Genomic DNA, 19,408 nt, shown 5'->3' with positions numbered 1-19,408 from the left:
GTCTGCATCGGGACTCCCTGGGGCCCCGAGCTTGGGCTGAACCCCGGCAAGCAAAGTTTTCCACTCAGCGGCGAACCTGGCGCTCTCCAAGTGCCCTTCCTTCTGGGGAGGGCAAGGGTCAGGCGTCTCGGGGGAGGAGGGAACCGGCGAGTGTGGGGCCAGATCGCTGCCCCAAGGGCTTTCGGGGCTCCCGGGAACTTTCTAGAGCGCAGCTGGGGGCGAGGCGGGGCCCCGGGGTGAAGGTGGAAGGACGCGGGAGGCTCTGCATGTTCCAGCGCTGGAGGTGGTGGGAGGGGTGAGTGCGGCCTCGGGGGATTGCCGCCTCCTCTGTCTTCCCACCCACGAGCCCAGGGGGGCAGTGGCCCCCTGCGTGGTAGTCACTGGCGAAGGGTTAACAGCCATGGGAAAGGGTGGGCGGCCTGCTGGGCTAAGGGATGGGGCTGGCGGGCTGTGCTGTGCGGGGGACAGGATCAGGCGTGGGAAATGCCGTGCGGAGGACGAGGACGCAGGCCTGTGGTGGGAGTGACTGTTGAGACTGATTTTCTGTGCCATGGGGTCACCATCCCACCTGGCACCACTGGCCTCTTTCTAATTCTCTTTGAGCCCCCTCCTGCCGCAGGGGTGGGAGTTGGGGCGGCGAGGAGTGGAGGTCAGTTCTGAGCACCCGATCCCCACCCCCAGCCCGGCCCTCAGCCGTTGCCCAACTGTGGCCTGGGCCCTGGTGACTCAGGGACACCACTGGCGTGCCCCTCCTGCGTCAGCGTCCTGTGAGAGCGGCACGTTCGTGTGGCCTTTTCCACGGGGCTGGGCACGCAGCACAGTCCTGCACACTGGCCTGAGGGGGCCACATCCTCGAAGACGCCTGGGGAGTCTGGCCAACAGGTTCCTGCACACTGGCCTGAGGGGGCCACATCCTCGAAGACACAGGGTTGCCTGGTCCTCTCAGGTCCCCGGCCTTGAGCCTGGCCTTGGCAGGGGGCTGAGACCACAGTGGCTTAGGGTTGGGGGGAAGTGAGGCAACATGGGCTCCTGGGTTTGGGTCTGCATCCTGAAGGCCGGCTGGATAGGGTCACCCTGCCACCCAGCAAAGCTACTGTCTAGGATGGCCCTGCCCCGGCCGCCTCCTGTGTAGCTGATGAGCCAGGGAGGCTGACCTCCCCCCACCCCTGCCACCACACTGCCCATTAGGTCCCTGGGAGTCTCCCCGCCTTCATACTCCCCAAACTTATTGGGTTTCCAGAGCTAGAGCAGGCTTCAGTGCGTTACCCTAGTGGCTACCATTTACTGAGTATCTACTCGGTGCCAAGCAGTGTGTCACACAGCTTTATGAGGAGGTGTTATCACCCCCACATGACAGGGGAGGTCACAGCTGCTCTGAGAAACCAACTTTCCCAACGTCGCAGAGGTGGGATCCAGCCCACTTCCAGGGGACCCCCGGCTCCCTGCTCAGCCTCTGCCCCATCAGAGGAGATCCCAGCCCACCTGGAGCTCCCTGGCTCCACCTCGGCCTCAGGAGAAGGAAGGATGGGGGTGGCGCTCCAGTAAGAGACTCCCGTGTGTCCTGTGCCAGGCAGAGCCAGCCTCTCCATGGGGCGCAGGAGAGAGGGCACCAGATCTGAGGAACGAGTAGGTTCCTGGTCTGGGGTCTCAGGGGCTCGGCTGCCCACCTTGGAAAGCCCCTCCCTGCCCTAGGGCTTCTGGGAGATGGTGCTGCCTTCATAGCTGCATTTGTTTTCTCGAAGCCAGACTCTGTCCTCTGCCCACCTGTTCCTTCTTGTGCCCAGGCACACGGGCTCCAGGCTGCTGGGCGGAGCTTGGCTTGGGTCCTCCCAGCTCCTGCCCCAAGCTTGCCTCTCCTTTCCCTGGGATGCCCCATTTGGACTTTTGTCCAGCATCTCCATCTCTCTCTCTCCCCTGATCCCTTCTTTCCTTTTCCAGTTTGAAGCCTGAAGGGAGGGGCTGGATGGAGCCCAGCTCCAGCACATACCAGCTGTGTGACCCCTCCTTCCCCAGCAAACGCCTGAGCTTCCCCCAGCCTCGGCTGCCTCATCTGGGAGATGGGGGTGTTGATCGGGAGGGTTGCTGTGCAAAGGGAGTGAAGGAACACAGTTCCTGGCACGCAGCAGCTGCTAAGCAACCCATAGCTGTACGTACCGCTGTTGGTTATTTGGAAAGGGATTTCCTAGTCACGGCGCTGCGCCTGCTCTGGGACAGAGAGAGACCGAGGCAGGCTTTCCGAATCCCGTCAGGCCAGGCTCTTAGTCTCTTTCCTGCCCCTCCAGGTTGGGGAGGGAGGCTCTGCATAAGAGAACGAGGGGGGTGGGGTACAGGTTGGAGGGAAACCTGCGAGAGGAAACCAGGAATCTGTGCTGTGGGGACTCTACCCTCTAGCTTCCAGGGTGAATAAGGCAGGCACTGGGAGCTGGAAACCTTCAGCCTCCTCCTCTGAGGCCTCGGGCAGGCCTCCTTTCCCTGGGGTAAGACGAGCCCCCTCCCCCAGGACTTAATTAATTGCAGTCCCTGTTCTGCTCTGTTGTCCATGAGGGAGTGGCTGGCCTGAGTCCAGACTCACCTGATTAACTTCACGATCCCTTTGGGAACGAGTCCCATTTCTCTTCCCTAGCCCCGTGTCCCGCCACAACCCCTTCGCTCCCCACCCACCCGGACCCTTCACCTTTGTCCTCCTGGCATGAGCTGCTGAGTGGGCACTTTCCCATCTCCAGGGGGTGGGAGCAGACAAGGGTAGTCAGTCTTGTCGTGTTCTGGTCCCCACAGCTGTGGACACACACGCAGAACCCACTCCAAGGCTGGGCTCACGTCGGTCAGGTAGAGCAGCGGTTCTCAACCTGTGGGTCGCGACCCCTATGGGGGTCGAACGACCCTTTCACAGGGGTCGCCTAAGACCATCGGAAAACACATAAATAATCACATTGTTTCTGTGATTCATCACTATGCTTTCATTATGTTCAATTTGTAACAATGAACTTGGGGGGTCACCGCAACATGAGGAACTGTATGAAAGGGTCGCGGCATTAGGAAGGTTGAGAGCCACTGAGGTAGAGGGGCTCACACCCAGGATCAGGACACACCAGTGGCTGGGCCGGCAGGAGCTGCCCGCGGGCGCAGCCGCAAATCGGGAAGAGGAGAGCGGCGGCCCATCTCAGCCAGCCCTCCTGTGGAAGTAGAGCCCATCTGCTCCTGCAGCCTCCATGGTGGCTCCATCTGCAGCGGAGGAGGGATCGGGCGGCAAGGAGGGATGCGGTTTGGCTTTGAACCGAAAAGGGTCTTGATGCTCTCTGCTCACACGAGTGGCCCCGGTGAGACAGGACACCTGGTCTCAGAGACACCTGGCCGGGACTTTGGAGGGGACAGTGAGTGATGAGACCCCTGCCCTGGAACTCTGCATGGTGGTCTCTCCCTGTGCTTCCGCCCCACCCCCAACATTAACGTCTTCCCTTAGGGCAGTGGTTCTCAACTTTCCTAATGCCACGACCCTTTAATACAGTTCCTCATGTTGTGGTGACCCCCAACCATAAAATTATTGTCGTTGCTACTTCATAACTGTAGTTTTGCTACTGTTATGAATCGTCATGTAAATATCTGATATGCAGGATGTATTTTCATTGTTACAAATTGAACATAATTAAAGCATAGTGATTAATCACAAAAACAATATGTAATTATAGATGTGTTTTCCGATGGTCTTAGGCGACCCCTGTGAAAGGGTCTTTCGACCCCCATAGGGGTCGCGACCCACAGGTTGAGAACCGCTGCCTTAGGGGTTGGGATGGACAAGGTGACTCTATAATGGCTCGTGCAGTCGTTCATTTTTCTCCCTGTTGAACGTCTCCCTCCTGTCAACCTCCAGGGTGGAGGCCATGTATGGGCTTTGGGTCAGGGGTCAATTCAGTCCTGCCTCCGCCATTCAGTAAGTGGTTGCCTAAACGAGGGAACTTGCTCACCCATGTTCGTTTCCTCATTTGGCAAATGGGGAGAGTAATAATAGTGTTACTTCATGTGGTTGTGCGGATTCCAATGAGATAACGTCCACAAACTCCGAGCTACTTAGTTGTTGTTGTTAATCCTCACCTGAGGATATTTTTTCCACTGATTTTGTTTCTTTTAGAGAGGGTGGGAGGGAGGGAGGAAGGAGGAGAGAGAGCGAAACATCGATTGGTTGCCTCTCATACGCACCCTGACTGGGACTGGGGATCAAACCTGCAACCCTGGCACATGCCCTTGACTGGGAATCGAACCCGCAACCCTTCGGTTCATGGGCCGATGCTCTAACCATCTAGCCACACTGACCAGGGCCACCGTCTCCTAGCTTCTTGCCTTACCTGGTGGCTGCTAGATTCTAATGCCATACAGGCACTGGGCGCTCCAGGGCAAGGCTTGGCAAACCGTGGCTCTTGGCCAAAGCCAGCCTGTTTTAGTATGGCCCATGAGCTAAGAATGTTTTTTACAGCTTTAAGTGGCTGGGGAAATTCCACAGAAGACACTAATATTTGTGACACTTGAAAAGTGTTCAACATTCAAAGGTTAGTGCCCACGAGCACAGCTGACTGGACTTCCATCCGTCTGTGGGCACTTGCCCCTGGGTAGGAGCGTATGGTTGCTGCAGGGACCGAATGGCCCCCGGAGCCTGAAGCACGGACTGTCTGGCCTTTGCCAGAGACGCTGCTGACCCTGCTCCAGATAATTACAGTCCTCCCAAGGCTCACACTGAACAGTTCTGGAATCTCGATCTAAAAATACTTTCTTTTCACTTAAAAAGAAGTGTTACTTCTTTCAACCTGAGCAGTGAATGCTCATTATGGAAATATTAGATGATGCAAATCAGCAAGAAGAAGTCTTAAAATCACCCACAATTCTGTCCCCCAGGGATAATGACGGTCAGCATGTTAACATCTGTCTTTCTGGATTATAGACAGTGTTCGTATGTACATGTGTACATGGGGGACACATGTATGTCTAGCACACATTTAGCTTTTACAAGTTGTCTACATCTGCCTTTTTTTTTTTTTTTTTTTAGTTAAAAACACATCTCCAACTATTTGCTGTCTCTCATGGTCCTAAACCCACTGGGCTTATTCTCGTATCTCTGACCCCTGGGGGACCCCTGAGGTGCCAGGCAGGCAGTCGGCCCTGCCTGTGTGAGATTCAGGGCTCAGTGGGCCACAGTCATCAGCACATGGGTGGTGGTTTCCACCAGTGGAAAACATGAGGTCACCAGGAAGAGTGTGTACAGAGGGGGGAACAAAGGGCCCAAGAGGGAACTCTGGGGAGTGCCGACGCACAGGGACAGGGAGAGGAAGTGAGTCCGCCAGACACAGATATGGAGGGAGAAAGAAGTAGGAGGAGAAGCAGAGGCCAAGGGAAGGGAAGCCGAGGTGTAGAGCCCAGGGCAATGCCTCGTGCCCAGCAGCTACTTGTGAAATTAGAAAGTGACAGAGAGACGAGCCCCTCCCTTCAAGAAGCCTGCGCTCTGTGGGGGGGAGGGCAGGGGGAGGGGGAGGCAGGTGCCATGGATGGGGCAATTAGAGGACAGGCGAACAGCGCTGTGCAGCGGCTTCCCAGAGGTGCCTTGGAGACAGGGAGGAGTGGATGGGAGGTAGGGGGGGTCCAGGCTGAAGCTGTGGCCCGGGGCCCAGCCTGGTGGTTGGGAGACCAATGAGAGTGCGAGGAGGTGGTTTGGAGAAAGTTGACCCGGGTGCTGTTGGAATTCGGGCATAGGGTAGTGTGGGCCAGCCTAGGGGTGGGGTGGGGGCTGAGAGTGGAGTATAAATAGGAACACAGTCTAGAAATGCTGGGAAGCCCTTCCCTCCGGCCCTCCCTGCTCCTGAGACCGAGGGGTCCCCAGGGACAGCAGCCCTGGGAGGCCCCCGCCGTTCCGTTGCTAAAGTTGGGCATGGCGAGAAATCAGAGCTGTTCACCAGGATCCCGTGACAGGTTCTCATGTCGGGATGAGGGAAGGCCAGAGAGTGGGTGGACTTGGTGCTCTTTTTTTCCCTCCTCCTACTGATCTGTAGAAGATGGTGAGCACAGCGTCTGTGCTTAGGCAGCCGGAGAGGAAACCGACGGAGCGCCCCCCTTTGGGATTGAAGGGTGGCCTTAGAGAAGTCTCTGGACTCGGGACCTTTGAAAGCATGGGCGGTAGGTGAGGGGCCTTCTTTGAGGATCTTTAACGGAGTGGGCAAGGGGCTCTCTCCTCTGCCTAGAAGGCGAGGCGGGCCTTGCCTGGAAGCAGGAAGAGGTGGGGATGGAGATCTTGCTTCAGCCTCTGGTCTGGGAGGTTCTGCGTGGCGAGAACCACAGCTGACAGAAGGGCGCCTGGTCCCATCTTATCACTTGCAAATCCAAAGCCTCCCCAAAGATTGCAGGCCAGCGGCAGCCGGGTCTCCAAAACAGGTCACAAAGAAAGTACCAGAAGATGGTCTCTGTGCCTCCATTTCTTGAGCCTCAGGGAGCCAAAGAGAGTGAGTGTCAGCAGGGCTGCTGTGGGGCCACAGAGAGAGGCCGGAAGTGGGGAAGTCAGGGAGTCAGAGGGGTCATCTGTAGGGGTCAAGGTCAAAGTCTGAGCTTGGGTTGTGTGCCTGACCCAGGAGTCTCTGGAAATCTGCCCCTGAGGGATGGGAGCCTATGAGGAAGGCCCGACACCTTCCCTCCCCATGAGCCCCGGAGGCCTCAGCTTGACGTATGTTTGGTTGGAATCTCTCATTCGGACTTTTCCCAGCCTTAGTCCATCCCTCACTGTGGGGCGGCACCTGCCAGCCAGGAGACCTCTGCAGGCCTCCCTTAGGAAGCTGCTGCCAGGCAGGAAACTGCCACCTCTGCCCCAGCCCACCAGCTCCCCACTGCCGTCGTCGAGGCCAAGAGCTGGTCGGAGGAGGGTTAGGTTACGGCTGAGGCTTTGAGTCCAGCCGGGAACTGATGGTCTCCTGTCGGTCGTCTTGCTTCCAAACGGTTCCTGGAACGAGGAATTCCCAGCTTTCATCTCACTGGTCAGGGGAGGGTCGGCTTGGCGCCAGGCCCTGGGTCAGGCATGGGGTGTAATGATGAGCCGGACCCAGTCCTTGCCCTTTACAAGCTCACAGGTAATCGAGGGAAATAGACAAGTGAACAGGACGGGTTGCCAAGGGCTCTGCTTGGGGGTGTCCAAATGCCGTGGGGGCACAGAGGAGGGGCGGCCTGGCTGGGGCCGGCGGGGTTTCAGGCTGGAGGAAACAGGGGCAGCGTAGCAGGTGTCTAGGGGGAGGTTGCTCCTGGATGGAGCCCTGATGACGTGAGCACTTCGCTGGCTTTTCCCGAGGCCCTGGCCCACCTAGGCCCTGGCCCGCCATCCAGTGTCCCACTTCCCGCTGAGAGCCAGGAGAAGCGAGGCAGAACCGCGTCCCGGGGAGCCTAGGGCTGCTTGGCTTGCTGTAGTGTGTCCAGAAAGAGGGCAGAGCCAGGCCCGCCCCAGTGCTGCTCAAACCCGACCTACCAAGCGTGCAGCTGGCCCGACAGGAAGATAAACCTGGACACAGGTCCCTGGTGGCCAAAGGTGCCCAGAAGGGAGCCAGCATGCATTGTACACAGACAGGCCTGTCCTCAGTGGGGCTGATGTTTCTACATCGGTAGAGGAAAGAGGCTTAAGCAAGCCTTTATGGTACAGTGGCTACGGTCTGAGCACCTGGGAGGTCCCGGTCCCTGGCACCGTTCAAGGCGCTGGGGAAAGGAAGTTGACTGCTCTTGGCCTGAAGGGCACCCCAGTCTAGCTGCGCGAAAGCCACGAGGAAGCGTCGCATTCCACCCGGAGGAAGGAGGCGGTGTCCTGTGCAGCTTCTCAGGGGAAGGACACTGGAGCTGAGCTTGGAGGTGGTGTCACCAAGGGGAAATGAGGACGGGCGTCCCAGGCCAAGTGAATGCACGTGCAGAGCTGCGGGGCGCAAGCACGGTTTCCTCTGCAAATGAACGCCAAGCACATTCCACGGAGGGGTGAGAGCTGAGACAGGGAGGCAGAGGCTACAGCACCAGAGGCCTGCTCTGCTGGCCCTAGAGTTTGCCCCCACCCCCCTTGCAGGGCAGTGTTATATTGAAGGGGAGTGACAGCATCAGAAAGCCGCTGAGGAAGGGAAGTCTCGCAGCCTGGTAGGTGGGTGGGAGGTTAGGTATTATCCCCATTGAGCAGACAAGGAAACTGAGGCTCAGGTGTCTGCCCAGGTGGCAGTGCTGGGGGGTGGGGAGAGCTGGGATTTCTCCCAGGACTCCAAACTGCAGACTTTTGGAGAGCAGGCCTGGGCGGTATGGGGCGGTCACTGCGGGACGTTCCATCAGGTAGGGGCTGCAGGGGCTGAGCCCCAGACACTCGGCCTCCCCACCTGGCGTCCTTCCTGTAGGTTAGCACAGCGCTCTCTCTCTCTCTCTTTCTCTCTCTCTCTCAGCCTTTTCCCCTCCCCGCTGCTTCCTACATTCCAAGCAGAGGCTGTGGGGATCCTCTCCGAGTCCTGTCGCTGTGTGCAGGTCATCTGTGCATTGGCAGGGTGATGCAGGCCGCGCAGTCTTCCTAGATTCTTGCCACCCAGAAGGCCCAGGCTGGCCACCTCTCGTGCAGGTCGGAGCTGGGCGGGGCGAGGTCAGTGATGAGGGCTCAGGGCTTCGGCTTCTGCCCTTGCCTCCCGGCTACAGGCAGCCACGGGATGACTGGCTTCCCCTGAGGTTCCTCCCAGGCGAGGAAACTAAAACCTCAAGCTGTGCCGGGCAGGGCAGGGTCGGTTAGAGGGTGAAGGACGAGATGCTATCTGCGGCTCCCGGCAAGCACCGTTCTCACTGTTCTCACCATGTCTGAAGTCTCAGCTCCTGACGTCTGCGCACTTGGTCAGCTGTGGCCTCTGGTTCTTTTGAAACCTGCAGGGAGCGGGCAGCAGAGGGTGTCAGCAGGAGGTGGTCAGCCTTGGGACTAAGGGTCAGACCCTCTGGGCTTCAGAACATGGGCAGTTGGAAGTGATATCCTCCAGCCCCTGCCCCTGGGCCCACAGAGACTGAGATCCAAAACAAAAGAAAACAAAAAGGAACTGGGGAAGTGTCTGACGTGCACCCGGAACATAGTACGCACTCCTTGGGCTGAGAAACAGACAGCTGTGCCTGCTGTGTGTCAGCACCAGGAGGCGGGGACCAGAGCGGGCCCGCGGGTCGTGCGCTTTGATGGAGGGGCACCCAGTGGTCCTGGAGGCTCAGCGAAGCTTCTGAAGACCCGAGACCTGAACTGCATGCAGGGGTGTGGCCTGCAGCAGAGCTAGGGTGGTAGGGAGGGGAGGGGGGAGAGCAAAACTGGAGAGGAAGGGGGCCCAGATCTTGAAGGACCTTGGGTGCAGGCTGGGAGTGGGGCTTTATTCAGGAGGAAGGCAAAGGGGCCCCTCATAGGGGTCTGCTGGGGGACCTCCAGCCTGCTCCCTGGAGGTTAAGAAGGGAAGCTGACCCCACCCTCCTCAGAGCACCTATGGGCTGTGAGGGCGTCTGTGAGGGGTGTCTGATGAGCTTTAGGTGGGGCCCCTTTGCTGGCACATCTTCACGTCTGAGCAGGAAAGTGGAGGAGAGCTGGCATTTGCTGGGCGTCTCCCTGAGGCTGGTGCCGGGTCATGTCCGCTCAGGTGGCATCTCCATGCAGACGTCCTCTGGACATCAGACACTTGCCCAAATCCCACTCCTCCTCAAGCCATGCAACCCCCACTCCCAGCATGCCTCATTTCCATCCTTCCGGTTGCTCTGGCCCAAAGCCTCAGAGTCCTGCTTGGCCCCTTCCTCACAGCCCATGTGCAGTCCTGCGAGTCCCTTCGGCTCCACCTTGCAGATTCCTCCAGAATCCCACCTCTTCTCCCCACGCCCACTGCTCCCACACTGACCCAGGCTCCGCCATCTCTCTCTGGACCGCTGATAGCCTCCTGCCCACAGTCTGTTCTCAACACCACAGCCAGAGGGAGCTGTTTAAAATCTAAGTGGCTCAGCGGGTGGGCTTCAGTGGTTGAGCATCGACCTATAAACCAGGAGGTCATGGTTCGATTCCTGGTCAGGGCTCATGCCCAGGTTGTGGGCTCGATCCCCAGTGGGGGGCATGCAGGAGGCAGCCAGTCGATGATTCTCATCATTGATGTTTCTCTCTTTCTCCCTCTCCCTTCTTCTCTAAAATCAATAAGGATATATATACTTTAAAAAGCAATATATCATTGTAAAAAATAAAATAAAATCTAAGTGGGATCACATCTCTCATCCACTTGAACCCTCCCAAGTCCTGAGGGCCCCCAACATGATCTGCTCTGCTCGGTGCTCCCCTCTGGCCTCCTCTCCAGCCACAGCCACCCCTCCAGGTCCCCACTTCTGCCTCAGGACCTTTGCTCCTGCTGCTCCCTGGCTCACCTGCTTCCCTAGATTCCACATGACCTGCCTCCTTCCCTGGCCTACTTGGCATTTTCCCAAGAAGATGCCACCTTCTCAGGGAGGCCTTCCTACCCACCCTACTTAAAGTCGCCACGCCCCCACCTCTCACACCTTCGGCTGTATTTCCTCCATTGCACTTGTCACCACCTAACGTTCTGTGTACTCTGTTTATTTTACTGTCCGCGCCGACCCTCCCTGCCTTGATTAGAACCGTAATGAAGGTGGGAAGGAATGTCTGTTTTGTTCACAAGATTCCTGGGGTCAACAACCGTTCCTGGCATGTAGTAGTTGTTCAGTAAATAATTATCAAATGAATGACCAGAGCCAAAGCGAAGAATTACATAACGTCATCGCCATCCTACAGCCTGCTGGTGGTAGCACCAGATTTTAAACCTGGGCTGGGCTGGAGGAGGAAAGAGCACCCACAGCCTCGGGCACAGGGAGGGGCGGTGGGGAGCATTCCAGTTAGGAGACCACACAGGCTCCATTCTCCTCCTAACACGGCGACACCAGGAGACTCTGAGCAAGTCAGTTCCCCTCTGTGAGCCTGGGTGCCCCCGTGGCCAGCGAGGGGTTGGGACGGTGCCTTGTGCGACGGTCCCAGGACTCCAGCCCTTTCTCCTGGGTGCGCAGTGGCCTCTGGGCAAGTGTCTGTTTCCTCCTGGCCCGGCTCCTCCTTCCTCCTGTGCCATCCACTCCTCCTGCACCAGCTGGACGTTCTGGGCTGGCTGGTGTGTGCCCAGGAGGAAGTGGCAGGAGGTAGGCTGGGAACTTTTCAGACTTACCTGGGCATGGGGCACAGGAAGGAAGGCCTGCTGGGCGCTCTGCCTGCCCAAGCCCGCAGCTCCCCGCTCCGGAGAGGGCTGTGCTCCTTCACCATCCCCCACCCCACCCAGGCCAGCATCCCTGGACGCCCGTCTCCCTCTTCCCCTGGCACCAGTCGCACGGGGACAGCCCCAGATGGCTCCCTGGCCTGGGGACAAAGGCCACACTGTGCCCAGCCCTGGGCTGGCCTCAGGCTGGGTCACACTGAGCCCTTCTGTCCCCATATGGGGGTGGGGGCAGACGCCACAAGGTGACAGGCCATTTTCCTGTCTCCCTCCCCCCGGGACCCCCAAATCTGAGGAGCTGACTCTCCCAAGGGAAAAGTGACAGAGGCATCTTGTGTCTTGAGCTAGGAAACAACAGACCATTCACTGCCCAGGCTGCCCTGTCACACCCAAGACCCTGCTGGGTTCAATGCCCCGATTGTCCCCAGCAGAGAGAGGCAGCCACTCTCTGCCGTGGTCACCACCCCTGCCACCTGCTCCCTGTCTCCATCCGGAAGTCCATCCCTACATCTGACCTCCATCGCTCCCGCCGCAGTGACAGCCACTTCCCCTTGGGCTCTCCTCAGGCCAGTGGAGGACAGCTGGTCCCCATCTCACTGCCTCGCTTGGCCCCACATTCCTGCTTGAGTCAGCTGTCCCCAGTGCCCCCCCCCTTGGCTCCCCATCTCCCCCCATCCCCCAACCCAAGCGGGTGGCTCCTTGCTTCTGAGGGAACAGGAGGAGAGTAGGTACCATTCAGGGCTGGGCTCCTTTATCGTGTAGAAGTTGGGGGCCTCTCTCCCAAAGGCTTGTAATGAGCCCCCTGCCCTCCTACACAGCGAGAGCAAGGACATGAGATTCATGGTGGATCCTGGCGGATTCCTGAGCACAAACCCATCGCTCCCTGCCAGAAATCCCAGGCGGCAGGACGGCTTTATGGGGGTCCCCTGTTTTCAGAAGGGGGCGTGGCTGGCTCTCTTGGCAGAGCTCAAACCTCAGGGAGCCAAGTGCCTGGCTCCCCCTACCCCCCGGGTAACCATGATCGAGTCTGGGGCATCAGTCTGTGCCTGGCCGACATTTCCTCCCCTTCTCGGGGTCCTCCTGCTCCACTCAATGTGCTCTCCACCCTCGGCTCCTCCCCAGCTCGCTCTCAGGGTCCCCATTGCAGCCAGGCGGGCAGTGGGAACCTGGACACATCACCCTCCCTTTCCTGGGCCTCAGATGCCTCCCCACTCCCCTTCTCGGGGTCCTCCTGCTCCACTCAATGTGCTCTCCACCCTCGGCTCCTCCCCAGCTCGCTCTCAGGGTCCCCATTGTAGCCAGGCGGGCAGTGGGAACCTGAACACATCACCCTCCCTTTCCTGGGCCTCAGATGCTTCCACCGCAGCTCATGTCAGATAGCGGGGATGCTTTTTAAGACGCATTTTCCCAGGCGTCATCCTCAGAGCCTCAGTTCCAGAATCTGAGAGTGAGACCCAGGAATCTGAATTTAAAAAAAACAAACATATATTTTTATTGCTTTCAGAGGGGAAGGGAGAGGTAGAGAGAAATAGAAACATTAATGATGAGAGAGAATCGTTGATCACCTGCCTCCCGCACACCCCACACTAGGGATCGAGCCTGCAACCCGAGCATGTGCCCTGACCAGGAATCGAACCGGGACCTCCTGGTTCATAGGTCGACACTCAACCACTGAGCCACGCTGGCCGGGCAGGAATCTGAACTTTTTACAAAGCTTCCTGGTGATGCTGATGCTCTGCCAGCTTGTAAACCCTGACCCTTATAATGGAGTCATCTCCGTACTCCTGTCATGCTGGGCACTGTGGGCCACAGGTGGGGTATGTGTAGGCCCCGTGTCACTGGGCCCATGTGCCCCTCTGGCACAATGCCTGGCACGCAGTAGGTACTCAGTCCTCGTTTGTTGAGCTGAACTGAGCGAGACTTCAGGGCCCACTGGCCGAGGGAGGCTTAGCTGGCAGTGCAGACCCAAGGCCTGGGTTCTGAGAGGCACAAGCCCGAGGAAGGAAGCTTGGCCATGCCCAGTGTCGGGGCTCCGGGGAGTTTGGGGACCAAACTTGAGTGCATTTGGGGGCAGCCAGGAACATTCAGGCCCAGGGAAGGGACCCTTTTCAGGGTTCCTTCTGGCTGAGGACAGAAGGATGTGATCATTAGGCAAAGCAAACATGTTACTGACCCATAATCCCTTAAACCAGGAGGATTCAGGAGGGGCCTGGTTGCCTTGGCAACCGGGTAGTAGCCAGTGACAGGGCTGAGAGCATCCTCCGGGGATGGGCTGTGTCTGGTGCGTGGGTAAAGCTGGGGGAGGGGGAGGGCGGCCCCTCCCATCACAGGACTGGCCCCCATGCCTTCCTGGCAGATGTGGGTGGGGGCCCTTGCGAGACTCCTGGGTCCCGGCCCCACTGCAGCCGAGGGAGTGTGGGCAGAGCAGGGTGAGGGGGCGGCCACAGTGGGAGCTTATGAAACCGTGACGGGGAGGAGGGACAGCCCCGCTCTGGGTTTTCAGGGCAGGACACAGAAGGAAGGGTCTGCAGGAGGAAGCAGTGCACAAGTCTCCTCACTCTGAGGGCAAGGGGGCTGAGGAGCTGCAGGGAGAACCCCTCTGGCTGGGGAAGGGCCCCCCAAGAGCCAGCAGAGGGGCCCGCCCCTCCCCCACTGTTCTCTACAGTGGACACCCTTCCCACTTGGGGCTCCTTGGGGGACCCTCTGTGTGTCCCCTGAGACCTTCAGCTGCACCTGAACACCCACATCTCAGCTGGCGAGATGGGACTGGGCCAGCTCAGATGCACACACCTCCTCCCTCACTTTCCCCTCCATTCTGTCTCCTGGGGACCCAGGACGAGCCAGCGAGGAACCTCCAGGGGTTGGTATGAGGATGAATGGGGTTTGGACCAGACTCTGTCACGAGGGTGTAAGCCGGGCTGATACTTAGCTTATAGGCATCCATCAGCAAGGCTTACCGGCTGCTGACATGTCCAAGCTCACACACAAGTTGGTAAAGAGCTGCTGGCCTGAGGGCCATCGGGTTCTAGTGCCCTCCCTCCACTCAGCCTTCCTTCCAGAACTCTCAGATCTCCAGCAGCTAAAGGGTTACCTTCTGGCCCTGGGAGGGCCTCCAGGACCCTCTTGGTATGCCATGCTGCTTTTATGAGCAATGCCGTATGGTTCTGATTGATCCTTATTGTGAGCATTTCCCAGGAGCAGGGAATCCTGGTGGATTCACAGGGAGGGAGAGGGTTGGGAGCTGGAACCTGTGAAGACTCAACCCTGGCTCCCAGGGCAGGGCCACAGAGCTTGATGGAAAGACCAAGACCCGCCACTCCCTGTTGCCTTGTTCTCATGGCTGGCTCTCCTCACTTCCGCCTCAGGACCTGCTGCCTGGTCCGGCCGATCATGAATAAGATGAAGAACTTTAAGCGCCGCTTCTCCCTGTCCGTGCCCCGCACCGAGACCATCGAGGAGTCCCTGACTGAGTTCGCAGAGCAGTTCAACCAGCTCCACAACCGGGACAGTGAGGGTGAGGGCACTCCCCCCAAAGCCCCTCCTTGCCCTCGACCACGCTGACCACACCCCACACTGTCACTGCTGGCCCTGGGGGAGGACAGAGGGAGGACGGGGACTTCCCTCCGGGGCAGAGGGGCAGGGAGGGGAGCTGATGCCTCTCGCTCTCAGATCTGCAGCTTGGTCCTCTTGGCAGAGACGCCCAGCCAGAGTCCAGCACCTTCTCCCCCACCGACGGTGGGGAGGAGCCCAGGCCGCCGTCCCCGGGCATGCGGTTCCGGCGGCAGAGCCAGCGCCGCTTCTCCATGGAGGTAGGGGCTCTGGGCCGTCCCGTGGGCCTGGCAGGACGCATCCACTCACGTGTGCCCGGGAGGGAGGTGGCCTTGGGGCCAGACTTCATGGGTTCAGATTCCAGCCCTGCCATTGATTAGCTCGGTGACCTTGAGCACCTTTCTCAACCTCTGCATACTGCAGTCACCTTGTGTTAAAATGGTCACCGTGAAGATTAGATGAGCTGCCTTGTGCCACGTGCCTGGAACATTCCTGGTACATAGCAAGGGCCAGACAACTGGACTATTGTTCTTATGACCCAGGTGCCCAAGTGCATGAAAAGTATGCATCCAGAATCATAGTGTCCGCAAGAGCCTCAGTGCACAGGTGGGGGCACTGGCCAGAGAGGGGAAGGGGCCTCCAGAGGTCACGTAGCAACAGGCCGGGTGTTCACGGAGGTCTCTGAGCACATGGTTGAGGCAGCTGGGAGCCTGGGTCGCAGCCTGTGGCTTGGCCCCGCGGAGTTGCTCTACAGGGAACGCCGGGCCCAGGGTGAGAGGCAGGGATCTCACAGCACCAGCTGCCCTGGAGCCAACACTGCCCACGTCTCATCCTGGCCACTGCAGGACATCAGTAAGAGGCTCTCCCTGCCCGCGGACATCCGCCTGCCCCAGGAATTCCTGCAGAAGCTGCAGCTGGAGAGCCCGGAGCTGCCCAAACCGCTGAGCCGCATGTCCCGCCGAGCATCCCTGGTGAGTCCCCAGAGCGGCCGAGATAACCAGGGTGGGACACCCTCTCCCAAACATGGTTTGGCCTCTTTGGGCTGAGGCCGCAGCAGTTTCTAGGGACGGTCCCGAGCCTCTGGCGCCACCTGCTGGTCAGAGCAGATATAGCCCTGCATCCTTGGTCAACATTCACTCTATGGCTGGGTCCCACCAGGGCTGGGGCTGAGCCTCCTCTGGGCGCAGGGTCTCCGCTAGAGTGAAATCAATAGACCAGCTGGCACGTGGTCTCCAGTCCTGGCTGCCATCCTATTTCCTTGGGAGCATCTTCCTAAACACACAGACTCTGGTTCCCACGCTAGATACCCACAGAATCAGACTCTGGGTGGTAGGGCCCAGGAATCTGTATTGTTAAGGGTTGGGTATCACTGAGCTAGAGGAAGGGTGCTGATGAGAGAGGCTACTGGGGTGGTGGGTTCTGAACTGGGCATTCGAGGTGCAGGGGACGAAAAGACAGAGTTCCTGGAGCTAGTAGTCCGAACAAGACAGAGATAGACAGGTGACGTGTGCTGAGACAGTCCCAGGTCTGCAGCCCGGGGCTCCACACCCCCCACCGCTGGGAGGAAGGAACCCGCTCTTCCAAGGCCTTCCTCCTTTAGCACAGGGATGGAGGGGAGAGGAGGAGAGGGAGGATTTGTGGCCTCCGTTGTTCTCTCTTCCCGATGGGGGTCTCCCTACCTTTCCTCCTGGGGAGGTGGAGCGGGGGAGGTGTGGTCTCGGGGCTGCTGGGGCCTTCAAGCTCACAGGACCCTACGTCTCTTCTCTCAGTCAGATATCGGCTTTGGGAAACTGGAAACATATGTGAAACTGGACAAACTGGGGGAGGTAAGAGACTGGGTTTGGTCTTCTCAGGGCAGCCAGCAGGATGGTTAGGAGTGACAGGGCCTTCCCTGGCCCTCCCTGACCTGCCCCCTCGCTGCACCTGCCCACAGGGGCACACGATCTTGGCTGGGCAGCTGGGCTCAGCCTTTGGCAGGTGCTGGGGGCGGGGGTCCAGGTGCTGGAGGAGGGTGTGAGGATGGAGTGGCCCATGGGCCCTGGGCAGGATCCAGTGTATTTTTTTTCATGCCAGTATTTCTTGTCTGAGTTCGAATCCGAACTTGACCATGTACTAGCTCTGGGGCCTTGGGCACGTTCTGCGACCCCTCCGTGCCTCCGGTTCTTCCTCGTCAAATGGGGATCCTAACTGGTCCCCCTTACAGGGCTGTTGAGGGTTGAAGCGGTCACTATGATAAGCTTGTGGACAGCACTCAGGTGCCTGGCATGTAGTCAGTTCGCTCTGAGCAGGAGGAGTTAGGGATGCTTCGCAGAGAGATGAAGGGAGAAGGGGGAGTCACAGCCCCAGCAGGGGCACAAGAGGGGGGCCCTGGGCAGAGGAGAGCAGCACCCGAGTGTTGCTGGGGCCCCGGGGTTCTTCTTCCCAGGGCACCTACGCCACGGTCTTCAAAGGGCGCAGCAAGCTGACGGAGAACCTGGTGGCCTTGAAGGAGATCCGGCTGGAGCACGAGGAGGGGGCGCCCTGCACTGCCATCCGAGAGGGTACAGCACCCCCGGGGCCTGAACTCCTGAGGGCTCCTGGGAAGAGTCTTGGGGTGCGGGTCATTGCAGGAGTGGGGTCATTGCAGGAAGAGGGGGTGTGAGGGGCACGTGGGGTGCTGGGACCCAGGTGGCCTGTCTCCCCAGTGTCTCTGCTGAAGAACCTGAAGCACGCCAATATTGTCACCCTGCACGACCTCATTCATACGGAGCGGTCCCTCACCCTGGTGTTTGAGTACCTGGTGAGTTGGGAGCTTCTACCCCTTGTGGCAGGGGGTGGGGGTGGGGGTGAGAAGAGGGGAGATTGGGGATGTCCCAGGTCTTGTTTGAGAATCAGGTTCTCAGATGTTCCAGGCCTATGGGGCAGCTTGGAGCAGGGACCTGTCCCACTCCCGGGCTTCGGCCTACGCAGGTGGGGGGCGCGGGGCGGGGTTCCAGCCCCGTGTCAGGACAGGCCGGGGCTGAGCGGCTCTGTGTTCCAGGACAGTGACCTGAAGCAGTATCTGGACCACTGTGGGAACCTCATGAGCATGCACAATGTCAAGGTGAGCGCCTTTGGCAGGGACCCAGCACTCAGGCCCTGCCCATCTTGCACCCACCTGTCCTCAAGCCCAGCGTGGGAACTCACTCACCTCCAAGGGCCCTGGCTGCTGAGGCTGCTCAGAGGTTCAAATGAAGACGGAGGGAAGGGGCAGTGCCATTCGGAGAGGACCAGGAGCTGTGCTGGGCGCCTCAGCCCACCATACAGACACATACCCTCTGCCGCCATCTACCCCCCCGCCCAGCATGAGTTTCCCCACCTGGCAGATGGGAGCATGAGTTACCTGGTGGGGTGAAGGGAGGCTTCTGGGATGCATGACCTCTTCTGGTGTTTGTCAGAGCGTCAAGCGCATACATCCCCACATGCTGGGCTTCCTGGCCTGGAACTGTCTGCCCTCCCCCATCCTCCCACCTCCTCCGTGTACCTGTTGCTCTTCCCTCTGGATGGGGTTCCCGGGGGTGGGTGGAGCCCAGGAGTGGCCGCAGTGTGGGCAGGAGAACCAGTTGGCTCTCCGGGTCCCTCACCCTGCCCAGTCCCTGTCCCCATCCGAGGCCCAGCCATGGGACACATTCCCCCCTTTCACTGCCCCCCTTCTCTTCCCTCCCGCCCCAGATCTTCATGTTCCAGCTGCTCCGGGGCCTCGCCTACTGCCACCGCCGCAAGATCCTGCACCGGGACCTGAAACCCCAGAACCTGCTCATCAATGAGCGGGGGGAGCTGAAGCTGGCGGACTTCGGTGAGGACACAGCCCCAGGGCCGCCGGGCGTCTGCCAGTCTCCTTAGGATGCGGGCGCCCTGGGGGAGGGCAGGCTGCGGCTCAGTGACATGTCTGTCCCTAGGACTGGCCCGAGCCAAGTCAGTGCCCACGAAGACCTACTCCAACGAGGTGGTGACCCTGTGGTACAGGCCCCCCGACGTGCTGCTGGGGTCCACCGAGTACTCCACGCCCATTGACATGTGGTGAGTGAGCGTCCCGGGACCTGGGGAGGCGGGGGGAGGACCTTCCACACCTCCAGACTCCCTTTGGCTGCCCCACGTGGCATCCTGGTGACCTGGATGCTAACGGGCGAAGTCTGAACCACACTGGGGTTCCCTGTCTCTAAGTAGACCCCTCTGAGCTGTGCTTCTGAAGTATTTCCCCGGGGTCCCCGGGCTCACCGGAGGCCCCACAGTGAAGACGATGATCTGCCCAAGCATCCGTTCGACTGGACGTTTTGGAAAGAATATGTTATTTTAAAAATTTGCATGGATATTATTTGTTATCGTATGAATTCAAACACCAAAACTAAAACCCAGGTTTCCGATGAGTGCCCTGGGGGTCTGCAGGAGAGCGGATGTATGACTTGTCTCCTCCGGTGGGGAACACAGAGTCGACAGGGTTTGAGACAACACAGCTTAAGGAACTGCCACGGGGGTGCTGGCTGTGCAGACACAAACCCCACAGAGTGAAAGGGGAGCGGGCAGCGCGCCCTAGAGCCCGCCGACGCCCCCATAGAGGCTGTAGTGGGGGCTGGGCCACCCACCCCAGCGCCAGG

At 59.3% G+C, this 19,408-nt stretch overlaps 1 protein-coding gene across 5 annotated transcripts in view; it reads left to right on the top strand.

Annotated features, from left to right (window-relative positions):
* Positions 1 to 228: 228 nt before the first annotated feature.
* Positions 229 to 19,408, top strand: part of CDK18 (cyclin-dependent kinase 18) — a 23,350-nt gene continuing 4,170 nt past the window's right edge. For 2 of the 5 annotated variants that reach the window (XM_005885261.2, XM_014532580.1), the window contains exons 1-10: positions 229 to 295; positions 14,612 to 14,760; positions 14,916 to 15,055; positions 15,641 to 15,766; positions 16,565 to 16,621; positions 17,221 to 17,335; positions 17,480 to 17,574; positions 17,815 to 17,877; positions 18,486 to 18,609; positions 18,713 to 18,833. In XM_005885261.2, coding sequence (XP_005885323.1) covers positions 267 to 295; positions 14,612 to 14,760; positions 14,916 to 15,055; positions 15,641 to 15,766; positions 16,565 to 16,621; positions 17,221 to 17,335; positions 17,480 to 17,574; positions 17,815 to 17,877; positions 18,486 to 18,609; positions 18,713 to 18,833 — 1,019 coding nt within the window. In that variant the 5' untranslated portion in view covers positions 229 to 266. Of the gene's footprint in view, positions 296 to 6,078; positions 6,157 to 8,537; positions 8,543 to 14,611; positions 14,761 to 14,915; positions 15,056 to 15,640; positions 15,767 to 16,564; positions 16,622 to 17,220; positions 17,336 to 17,479; positions 17,575 to 17,814; positions 17,878 to 18,485; positions 18,610 to 18,712; positions 18,834 to 19,408 lie in introns of those variants that run through there. The other 3 variants (XM_014532581.1, XM_014532582.1, XM_005885262.2) reach the window with 3 other exon arrangements.

The sequence above is a fragment of the Myotis brandtii genome, unplaced genomic scaffold (assembly GCF_000412655.1).
Source record: "Myotis brandtii unplaced genomic scaffold, ASM41265v1 scaffold898, whole genome shotgun sequence".
Classification (NCBI taxonomy): domain Eukaryota; kingdom Metazoa; phylum Chordata; class Mammalia; order Chiroptera; family Vespertilionidae; genus Myotis; species Myotis brandtii.
This window is presented reverse-complemented; position numbering and strand designations above follow the sequence as displayed.